Source organism: Carya illinoinensis, chromosome 7, assembly GCF_018687715.1.
Source record: "Carya illinoinensis cultivar Pawnee chromosome 7, C.illinoinensisPawnee_v1, whole genome shotgun sequence".
In the NCBI taxonomy this organism is placed as follows: Eukaryota; Viridiplantae; Streptophyta; class Magnoliopsida; order Fagales; family Juglandaceae; genus Carya; species Carya illinoinensis.
Genome location: NC_056758.1, coordinates 43881962 through 43894210, shown reverse-complemented (window position 1 = coordinate 43894210; position 12249 = coordinate 43881962). Strand labels below are relative to the sequence as shown.

Below are 12249 nucleotides of genomic sequence, written 5' to 3'. Positions count from 1 at the left end.
GAAGAAAGAGATCATGCCTTTGAGGCTATACTGGAGTTTCAAAGCAAGCTAGACTCTGGAAGTCCATTTTTCATCAAATCAATGGTCCGGTCTCATGTTTATAGCTGTTTTTGGCTGGTATGTGGCGATTGAGACAGTTTATGGTCTTCTTTCTTAATTATGCTTTATCTAATATTTATATGCAACATATGCAAGGATGGGATTCGTTGTAGCTTCTGAAGCTAACTTCTTAATAGTTCAGTGGATAAGTAGTTGAACTATATATTTTGCCTTTATTACTAGGGCCTTGCTTCAAAATTCTATGAGGATCATCTTCCAAAAACATTGTTGGATATGGTATTAGTAAATGAAAATGGTGTGGAATTCAAGGCTATATACATTGGCAAAAGATCTGGGCTTAGTGGGCTGGAGAGCATTTGCACTGGACCATAAACTGGATGATGGTGATGCACTAGTATTTGAATTGTTTGAGCCAATGAGATTTAAGGTAGGCCTAAAAATCAGTGAGGTTAATCTTGTGAGAGTGGTTTGCTTGTATTTTACAATTATTATCAGATTTGAGTGTCTATGTGGTTGTACAAAGCATTAATCTGGTAGTAGCAAATTGAGTCATAGCATATATGTTTTAAGCTTTTAGCTGGCAGGACAAATTCACCCCTTACATAAATCTTCTATGTTGGCTTGCAATACAAACGTATGTACTCATGTATGTGTATATATATTATACAAAAATGATGTTATCGATTGGTATGCATTCCCATTCTATCTTCTGGTTGTGATAGTCAAGACCACTGTAGAATTATTCTTGGGTCGGGTCACTCTGGACACATGACCTTCTTTTTTTTTATATATAAAAATAAAAAATAATTTCCATTTGGTCCAAGACACGCCATTAAATACCATGATCATCTTGATGATACAAACTCAATCATCTTGTTAGAGTACTGATTGTAGTACTAGTTAATTTGTTTGTTAAAGTTCCTTTGTAATATTCTATTAGTTATAATATTACTTGTATAAGTTGAAGCAATGTCTTCTAAGCTATATATGCCATCAACTATTTTTACGAGTTTTGTAAAAAACATATTATTTTTGTAAAATAACCGTTTGATCCAACTACACAAATGTGTTTTACACGTTGCTTTAACATAGTATATATATATATATATATGTGTGAAAATCATAATTCATTCCAGCTGGATCCTACTCATCATGTTGATTTTATACAAAACGGTTGCAAATGAAGTACGTACTCCATTTTTTTCTAATCTTATAATTTATATGTGTATTATAGAGCAATGGTTGCTTGAACAAATGGCGCCGGGGATACATATGCAGATAATGAATATATAAATATATATATATATATATATATATTTTACGTATGACATGAGGTTTTAGTTGGACCTTACCTGTCAACCAAGCTAGACACCTCATTGCTTCGGACGTTACTGCTTGCTTAATCATTGCCCATTAATTCCAACCATTTCTCTCATAAAAATTAAAAGTATAATATATATATTATATAAATATATATATATATATTTACCGATCGAATACATAAATATTTTGTTCGATCTTTCATCGATCATGTTATCTGCATATATATAATAATATTCTCGATCCATTCATTGAGGTATGTTGTGCATGCATTACTTGTAATATGTGCAATTAAAATGTCGCTGCAATTGATGCTTGAATACAAGATCATCACGGCCACCACATTAATAATGTAGGGTTTTTTCTAACGTTATTCGCCGGTCAACTACTACTACGTACAATAGATATACCTCTGAATGCATGTATACTTTTTAATTAAGAGCTTCGTGTAATTACGTACGTATTCTATGTTCAAAGTGCTAGCTCTTGCATTTTAGTTTATGTAGTAATTATAAATATAAATTTTAAGATGCATATCAATTAGAACAACAAGTATGATAAATATAAAAATAACCATGCATAGATCTATTTAATAAATTTTACAAATTATTTTAATTATATTTGAAAAAAATGAAGATAATAAAAAATAGAAAATTATTGAGCACATAATCCACTATTCATGAGGCTATAGTCACTTTAATTGTATAATTGATATTATATATATATATATATATATATATATCCAGTTCATGTAGTCGTAAATCTAAGTTTTGGTAAATAATATTGATGTCTTCTGATCATGATCATATATATCATGTACGTTGCATGTATCGAAATATATTATATTCCATGTATCGAAATATATTATATTCCTCATGATCTGATATTTGTGGTTTTCACTCCATGATCCGGCCGGTCATTAACTATTAGAGATATAGCTCGGTCTTGGGCAATGAAATATATAGCGCCTGCATGCACTTTTCACAACTATATATTATATATTGTGACGAGATGAGAGTACCCTCATATAATTAGATTAATTCTATCTTTTACATAAAGTCATGTATATATATATATATATATATATAATATGCTGTATATATACATATATGTGTGATGATGATCACCGCAAAGAGTTGATCATGGAAGAGTACTGTTAATTGGATTAAGATTAACGAGAGGAGAATTAATAGTAATACTACGTACCTTGAATTATAGAAAAACGAGAGTTAATTTGAATAAAAGCTAATTTATGTATCTATGTAGACGATATTCTTGACATGATCGATTCAACAAATTAAAGTTGAAGATAATTTTTACTATATATATATATTATATGATATGATATATATTAATATTAATGGTAGTACATGATCTAGATTATATATAATTAAGCCTAGATATATATAATTAAGAAAAATGCTAGAAAGCATGCCGGAATTCAAGTACGAAACACGCACCCTCCGTTTTAGCATCATGAAAAGTTGATTTTATCCTCATAAAAAATAAACCTTTTTTAGATTAAGTCTTTTCTTCTTCCGCCTGAAGCAGCAAAGCTCACGACTCACCTACAAAAGGAATATTTATGTAAAAAAAAATGGGAACGACTGCCATGGTGTACGGCTATGAAGCTAATAAATCGAATATCATAATCACAAACTCATTATATGCAACTTGAGCTAAAAACATCAGAGAAGGGATATTAAGAGGTATTTTAGGGTCTTTTGGTTCACAGCTGTGAAGCTAATAAATCAGATACACAATCGAAAATCTATTATATGCAACTCGAGAGAGAGTTTTCAGATCTGGCGAAACCAAATTCTGTTTGGGAAAGCTCATTACTACTATGCCCACAAATGCTATGTGGTTATTGATTCGTTAAATCGGCGAAATCACCTTCATATTCCTTTCGTTTTTTAGTCTTAAAAATTATTTAGAGCAAAGAAAATTAGAAAAGTAATTTGTGATTACCCTCCTCTGCCTTCAATGATAAAAAATGCTATCCTGCTGTTGAAGAAGAAAGAATAAGAACCACGTAAAAAATCCAATTCGCTTGTGACTTTTGTTTGTATTTTTATTATTAATAAAAGGCTCCACGTCACCTCCTTATTGAGGTGTGCGTAGTGTGCAAAATAATTAGGCTTCTTTTTCGCATGACTCTATAATTATGTTCCAATTTATTAGTTGAAAATTTTCATTTTAAATTTTAAATTCTTATCTTATTATTATAATTTTCTCAAATCTTTATATAAAATATAATAAGTAATTCAATCTTTTTAAAAAAATTTTAAATCTCAAAATAATAATAATATTATATTTTAATATTTCATATTAAAACTCAAAATTCTCATCTAACTACCAAACCCAACCTAAATCACGATTAACATGATACAGTTACTTTCAATCACAATCCATTAGATCATTAAAGGAAAAAAAAGGGAAATTAATGACCCCCATTGCCATGGTGGCCGCAACTACAGAATTAGGATATATGGCTTTCGTCAACCTTGTCTTGGACTGACGGCGGGTTTTAGGCCACCGAAGCTTCGGTTGTGGTTCTCGTCGACCACTCCTTCACAATGGGGCGGCCTATCACTGCGGAGTGCGGATCATCCAAATCCTACAAGGGCCACTCACGAAAGCCCTTAATTAATTGCCTTTTTAATTGTCCTTTAGTTTTTTATTATTATCTTTTATTCTGCTGTAAGAGATCAGTACTCTAATTTCAGACTACTTCGATATTTCAGAAGATTTTGCAAGAAAATTAAAATGGAAGGAAATTGAGATTTTGGGGTCTTAAATTAACCATTTTTATAGTTTTGGGTGTTATGGTATAATGAGATGTAATTCGGGGGCGGGAATATGGAAAGTGAAATTCTTTTTTTTTATGTTACATTTATAAAAGGTCAACAGAATTTGGCAGGCCCCCAACTTGGATTCCATGTCAGGCCGAAACCAGCGACATCCACTTGCTGACTAGATCCCATCCATATCCCAAATCTTTTTTTTTTTTTTTTTTTTTTTTCAGTTGTTAAAAAGGGCCAAGAGAAAAATTAATTTGGGAAATTTTCTATCAAAATCTTATTTTGGTTTTATTTTTTATCTTTATATGTAGGTAAATTGCATTAAACTAAAAACAAGGGTACAAAGGAGCTGGAGGTGGGTGGCAGTGCCTCAAATAAACACTACATTACATTAATGTTTGCATTACTTAAAAGAAAATAAAAAAAGAAATGAAAAAAGAAACAATGGATCAATGACTTGTTCCTTGACTTTTAGGAGATTGTTTGAAGCAGTTTTTATAATTTGATTTGTGTAACTAGTGGCCGATTGAAACGTTTTGGTCAAAGCCACAATTGAAGTATTGCAAGCCAACCATTTTCACGCTCTTGTTGAAGATTCCCCCCACATTCACTCTATCTATATCCTCATTCATGAACAGTAAGAATATAACCAAATATTCAAAATGGGGCAAAAGCGGTACTCGTGTTGTTGAATTGTAGAACATATAATATGAATATTCCTAAGTTGTCCGAATCCTGTGCCCAAATATACCGATAAGTGAATTTACTATAATTTTTTTATTTTTTATTTTAATATTTATTTAATTTTTTAAAAATTAAAAAAACACACATAAATGCGTTAAAAAAAATAAATGCACTTATCGACACAACTGTCCGTCGCCCTAACAGCACCCATGTTGTAATATTTCGTGGTTAGATTTGTGGACCTAAAATTTATTGGCAGCGGAGCCGTCACCATAGCGTCGAAAATTCCAAATTGCTTCTGTTTTTCCAAATTTTGTTGATGTTAGTCCATTGAAAGATCTGATAGTCAGGCCGCCAGAGATAAATATCCTCAAAAGGGTGGTTTAGGTTTTAATTTCTGCGGTATATATAGGCAGAGCCATCAATTGAGTGATTTTCAGTTTGGGGGAAAAACGATATCTATTATCGGTATTATTAAAAACATTAGGTAGGTAGGTAGGTAACGTCGAAAGCAAAATAGCTAGAAGACCACCAAACAATTAGTTGGCGAATCATAGAATTGAATATTATTCTTTGATAAATATTGCTTATTATTTATTTATTCGAGTAATTAATTATATAATTATATTGTCACTTTCTTAATTACGTCATCTTCATTTTCGTATTTTTTCTTTATATAGTTTTATGAATCCAACTATACTCGCGGTACGTAAGGTAACACTTACTTTTTATAATTATAAAAATAATAATATGATTATTAAATGTGTCTATTTAAATATATTTTATTTTTTTTAATAGTTAAGAAATTAACTATTAGTAAATTTATATAAATATTTTTTTTCTTGTCAAAGACATTTAAAAAATGATTCAAGAAAAATAAAAATAAAAAAACTCATTTGTATTGGTGTTAATATTTGATAACGCGCGAAGAATGATGAATTAAGAGATTCTTGCTATTAAAAAAATAATAATAATAAGAGATCCTAAATTATTGCCCTCATCATCGTCGGCGGTCCGGTTGTATGCATTTACGTACTTTAGATGCTAACATAGTTTTTTAGATAATATATATATATATATATATAGATTAGGATGCTAAAATATTAATTTACTTCCTTGCTTCTTCTATTCTATACATTATTTTATCCAAACAGTTGAAGTTTGGTTTGCAACAAAATTATAATAATAATTTATTCTGGTTTGTTTGATTTGATCAACCAAGTCTTTGTTTCTTTTTTTACACTCAATCGGGTGCAACGTACGGTATATTAGTTGTCAGTTTATAATTATTGTTTTGGCGTTCGATGCCTCGTTAACTTAACTCTTTATATTTATATACAAGTAGAAAGAACAGTGGGAGTATTTGGATATTCATTGAATCTCGCGACATTCATAATCATAATCATATAGAATATATCTTCTGTTGTCTATATATATATTAGTAACTTGCACTTTCTTAATCCCATGTGCATGTAACCTCTATATATGTTGTTCACTTTCCTAACATTATGTTTTTGTATTCTAGTAATTATTTAATTTACGATGTCTTTTTCTTTAATCGAAATGGAGAAAGGCACATCAAAATTTAAAAAACGTTGAAAAACGGAAGGAAAGTTTTGGATTGCTTTCCTGGATAAGGAAGAAGAAAGGGCAGCCGTTGTTCCAATTTCTTTTTCTTTAATCGAAATAGGGAAAGGTACAGCAATTTGCGATTAAAATAATAAAAGTTGAAAATAGGAGGATAGACTTGGATTGCTTTCCAGGACAAGGAAGAAGGCCTGAAAGACACAAATGGGTTCCCTTCCTGAAAGACATCTGATATAACTGCGTCTGTCCCGGCCGGCCCGCCCTCTTTTTTTTTTTTTTTTTTTTTGGTTTAGTTCGGCAGACGATGAGTTCAAGGTAGCTGGTGTCTTGACACGTATGACAGAAAGAGACCAATGCAACCATATGTAATGTAGCCGTGGATTTTTGTTCTATGGATGGATGAGATTTGTTATTCATGGAATAAAATCAGATTTCAATGATTTTCCGTATTAGGTGGCAATGGGGGTTTTGTGTCGTCTATTGTCTAGCAAAAAATGCCTCTGCCGCCCATTGTTTTACCTTTTTAAGGATTTATTTATTATTTGAAAAAAGATTTATTTATTTAAAAAAGAAATAAAGACTGCAGGCAAAAATAAATTAAAAGGCAATAGTTATTAAGAGGAATAGACTTATTTGTCTAGCAGGTTGTGGATTGCAATTGGATGAGTAATGTTATATACAGTCATTTTTATATATTTTTTGTGCACTTTATTAATATGATTAACTGGATTAATTTTTTTTTAATACACAACTAATCATATCACTGGAGTACATAAAAGAGTCTACAAAAATAACTGCACATAGAATTTTTTCAATTGGACTGACTGACGTTCTCCACACCACACTATTTTGCAGCTGGTTGGTTCTTTTGCTTTATTTTATTTAATAATAGAGTGGTGTGCCATTTAATTATAATAATAAATAAATAAATAAAGTCGTATGCTTATGATTTTTGGAACAATTGAAGGCATTATTCCCCATCGTTTGATGGAGTTTGAGTTCACACTTTAAATATGCTTTTATTTCTAACTATTCATTTATCTAGATCTCGTTTAGTTATATTGTTCAAATGAAATGTTGTAATAAAAAAATTTTTTATTATTAATTTTATTTTAAAATTAAAAAAAATTATAATAATTTGATGAAATAAGATGAAATAATTTGATATTTAGTAAATAAAATTTATGCATAGTTTGATATACAAATGAGATGCATACAATACTTCTCTCTTTTTAAAATTAAAAAACCCAAAAAAAGGTACAGATCCTCTTTTTACAACTGTTCAATCACTTATTATTATTATTCTCCTTTGTATATCTTTGACAATAAAATCTTGTTTTCCCACCTTCGATTTGTTCACGTACGCAACTCCTGCGAAGCTCGTGATTGACAAATTAAATGTGAAACAAAAGCTCAAAATTCTATATATATAGTGTTTAAGAAACCGGATTTGAAAAAGAAAACTTGGGGTCTTATTCTTATCCTTTACTATTACATATTACATATTATTGGGTAATTGAAAACCATATGAATAATTTTCAAATGCACGAACTTGCATAAATCTTTTATAAAAAAAAAAAATATAAAAAGTTGACCTCACCATAAAAAAAAAATGTATTTTATAATAAGATTCATTTATTTTTATAAAAAATTATGAGCAAAACTTGTACATATCATTATTCAAACTAAATATATCAGAGGTTAACACAACTAGTACTCACATCATAACCTAATTTATACTAAAAGTGTGATTGGTTAACATCAATGTTGGGGTTTTGGTGTGCAAGTCATGGTATTAATTTTCATAGATTAAAACGGGGGTTTGGAGTATAATTCATTTGTTAGTAAGCACAAAAGGACAAAGGAAACTCCTGTCCTGACTACCTAATTTCATATATTCTAACCTCTTAAGGAATCTCATGATTACGTATATATTTAATCTCCAAGGAAACTCGTGTCCGCAGGTAACTTTTACAATTAACTCACCTAAGCTCTTTTTTATTTTGTGTTGTTTATTTGGAATCACATCGCTATGTGATCATTGGATAAGGAAACTGAATACAACACTTTTCATTTTAATCTACAAACAACAATATTTATTATTTTTCAGCCAAACTCATTCTATATATTCAGATTTCAAAATATGGAGAAAAAAAAAAGGCAAATTATTATTAGATTGGGAATGGAAAAAAAAAAAAAAAAGGAAAGGTAGAGTGCACAGGCAAATCATTTTTGGAATGGGAAGTAATTAACTCCCCACCGATGTTGGCGAGATTCTGCAGTAGTTTCACGTTTTAACTAAGGGAGTTTCCATATACAGGAATTGAATAGCAAGTTGAAACTCTTCTATTAGAAAAAGAAAAAGAAAATCATTGAGGGGAGGGGAGGGGAAGTCACTCAAACTCAAAGGACGGGGGAAGAAGGTATCAGTTGTTTCGGTTTTACACATTTTTTTACCAAATATGGATGGGGGAGCTTCATAGTCATAGAGGGGCGTTGGATGGGTCCTACTAACCAAGTGGCGTACTGGCTGGCATCGCTGGTCTGACAGACTGGTTCTCTCTCTCTCTCTCTCTCTCGCAATCCCTTATTTTAAGCCCTTCCCCTGTCCGCCAACAATCTCTGTTCCTTTATACGCATCTACGCTCCATCGCACTCTGTCTTGCTCCACCACCTCCCTTTCCAACATTCACTACAACCCCAGCGGATTGTTTTTTTGTCCATGGCTGAGGAGCACCAAAATCCCGGGCCATCCACCGAGGATGTCGTTGTCGAGAAACCCGTCGCTGACAAAGTGCCTCCGGCCCCCGTACCGGAAGTCGAGGCAACGGAACAGTTGGCTCCGGTTGAGGGAGAGGTGGAGGCGGCCCAGAAGCCCAAGACCGAGGACGAGGAAGTGAAGATTGCTCAATCGGTCTCTTTCAAGGAAGAGACCTACGTAGTCGCAGAGCTACCGGAGCCGCAGAAGAAGGCACTTGAGGAGCTGAAGCTACTCATCCAGGGGGCCCTCAACAAGCACGAATTCACTGCTCCGCCGCCTCCTCCACCCGCTAAAGAAGAAGATAAGAAGGATGAGAAGGATAAGGAGACCGGTCCTTCTGCTGAAGTACCCCCTAAAACAGAAGAACCTCCCAAAGTGGAATCGGACGAGACTGTAGCAGCGTCAACTGTGGAAGCGAAAGAAGAAGTCCCTTCCAAGGTGGAGACAGACGAATCTGTAACTGCACCACCACCGGTGGAAAAGAAAGACGAGGTTGTTACTGAGGAGGTGGCCGCGGCGGGAACTGTGACTGAGACAACTCCTCCGGTTGAAACGAAAGTAGAAGAGAAGGCTCCACCGGCACCAATCACTGAGGTTGTCGCTGAGGAGGTGGTGGAAAAAGTGACGGCTGCCCATGAGGACGGCGCGAAGACCGTGGAGGCGATCAAAGAGACCATAGTAGTCGAGGTCTCGGCTCCTCCGACAACAACTGAACCAGCGGAGCCAGCTTCCGAGGCAGCGCCCCCTCTGCCTCCGCCCCCGCCTGAGGAGGTCTCCATCTGGGGTATCCCGCTGCTTGAGGACGAGAGAAGTGATGTGATCCTCTTGAAATTCCTAAGAGCCAGGGATTTGAAGGTCAAGGACGCTTTTGCTATGATCAAGAACGCTGTTCGCTGGCGCATGGAGTTCGGAATCGATGCCCTTCTCGAGGAAGACCATGGAAATGACTGGGAAAAGGTGGTGTTCACCCATGGGTATGACAAAGAAGGCCATCCAGTTTGCTACAACGTCTTCAGGGAGTTTCAGGACAAAGAATTGTATCAGAACACCTTTGCCACTGAGGAAAAGCGCCACAAGTTCCTCAAGTGGAGAATTCAGTTCTTGGAGAAGAGCATCAGGAACCTTGATTTCAGTCCTACTGGCATCTCCAGCATTGTTCAGGTCAACGATTTCAAGAATTCCTTTGGAATCGGCAAGTGGGAGCTCTGGCAGGCCATCAAGCAGGCCGTTCAACTGTTCCAGGATAACTACCCCGAGTTCCTGGCCAAACAGGTACTTTATAACTGAAGTCCCAATGATTTTAAGAAAGGACTGTTTATTTTTCTGTTGTGATTTATTTTGCGTTTTCATCGCAATTGAATGTGGGACTTTGGGGCTATTGAAGGTGTTTATCAACGTTCCATGGTGGTATATAGCCTATAATAGGATGATCAGTCCTTTCCTGACACAGAGGACCAAGAGCAAGTTTGTCTTTGCTGGCCCATCAAAGTCTGCCGAAACCCTTTTCAAGTGAGTCTAAAATTTCGTTCATTTCTTTTTGTCTTTTTTATTCGGCTTATGCTTGTGGAAGAAAATGGAATCATTAATATGAAATATTTTAAACCTAGTCTCACTTGTTCTGATATTGGTAATTAAACAGATATATAGCTCCTGAACAAGTACCAGCGCAGTACGGTGGGCTGAAGAGGGAGGAGGAAGAGGAATTCACAACTGCTGACCCTGTTACGGAGGTTACAATTAAACCGGCATCCAAACACACCATTGAATTTCCAGTTGCTGAGGTGGGCAGACAACAAACAAATTTCATTAATTAAGATTGATGTTACGTTTGTACTTGTATAGTGTAATAGGATTTTGGCATGTGATGAATTTGCAGACCGGCCTGCTGGCTTGGGAAGTCAGAGTGGTGGGTTGGGATGTGAGTCATGGAGCTGAATTTGTGCCGACTGCGGAGGGCGGGTACACCGTGATCGTACAGAAGACAAGGAAGATTGCAGCTGCTGATGAAACTGTGATCTCCAACAGCTTCAAAGTTGGGGAGCAAGGGAAGGTGGTGCTTACTTTTGATAACCAAACCTCTAAGAAGAAGAAGCTGCTGTACAGGTCCAAGACCAAACCCTCCTCTGACTAAGCTCAAATAAACGACGACTTTTATGGCCTGTGGGCGTGACTTTCCAGCCAATTCAATTGGGAAGCATTGGAATTGCAGAGCAGGGTTCTTAAATTTGTTTTTAGTACAAGGTTTTCTTTCTTTCTTTGTTTTCGTTCCGTTGGTTGAAGTTAATTTGTTTGGAAATTTATAAAGTGGGGGATTGGGATGGGAGGGGGGGATTTATTTGTATTTCTTTTCCAAGTTTTGTTGGTCATTATTATTGTTATATATATATATATATATTTGGGTCTATTTGGTTTTGGAATGGAAACCATTACTGGTGAAACAACAACCTCAGATGCACGAGATGGGGACACATTTGAGGTACATAGGTTTGGGGATTGGGCATGCGTGTGAACGGTGGACAGAAACTGTTACTCTTCTTGACTCTCTCTCTCTCTCTCTCTCTCTCTCTCTCTCTCTCTCTCTGCTGTAAAATTCGTGTAAATTTGTTATATTTGTATATTCCTTGGTCTATATATTTTACCTGATCATTTGTCATCCTTTCTGTTTTTTCATTTTTCAGAATCACAAAGAGAATTGCTCCACAGTTCTGCAATTGCACTTTCACTCTGACCATACAATACCAGAACCTTGCGTTGTGTGTGATGGCCTAAGTAAAGCCTTTTAACGAAAAATAAAAAAATATACAAAGCAAGCACGTACAATTTTTCTTTTCCTTTATCATAAGCGCGCACTTGCTGATTGTTAATACTTAAAAAGTGGGTCTTATACTAGTAAATCATTTTTCAAATTTTAATTTTAGATTCTAACTTTACGTTGGAATTGGTAAGGCAACAGTTAATCTATCCACATCTATACAATCACAAAAGTAAAAAGGCATTGAATCACATTCTCGATCTAATTTTTGTCAGTTTTGT

The 12249-nt window shown here is 34.5% G+C and overlaps 1 protein-coding gene across 1 annotated transcript; it reads left to right on the top strand.

The window, feature by feature from the left end:
• Positions 1-8960: 8960 nt before the first annotated feature.
• On the top strand, positions 8961-11871 carry LOC122316815 (patellin-1-like). The gene is made up of 4 exons (XM_043133614.1): positions 8961-10488; positions 10601-10725; positions 10856-10997; positions 11093-11871. The coding sequence occupies exons 1-4, from the start codon at positions 9178-9180 to the stop codon at positions 11345-11347; spliced, it is 1833 nt and encodes a 610-aa protein (XP_042989548.1). The 5' UTR covers positions 8961-9177; the 3' UTR covers positions 11348-11871.
• The last annotated feature ends 378 nt before the right edge of the window (positions 11872-12249 follow it).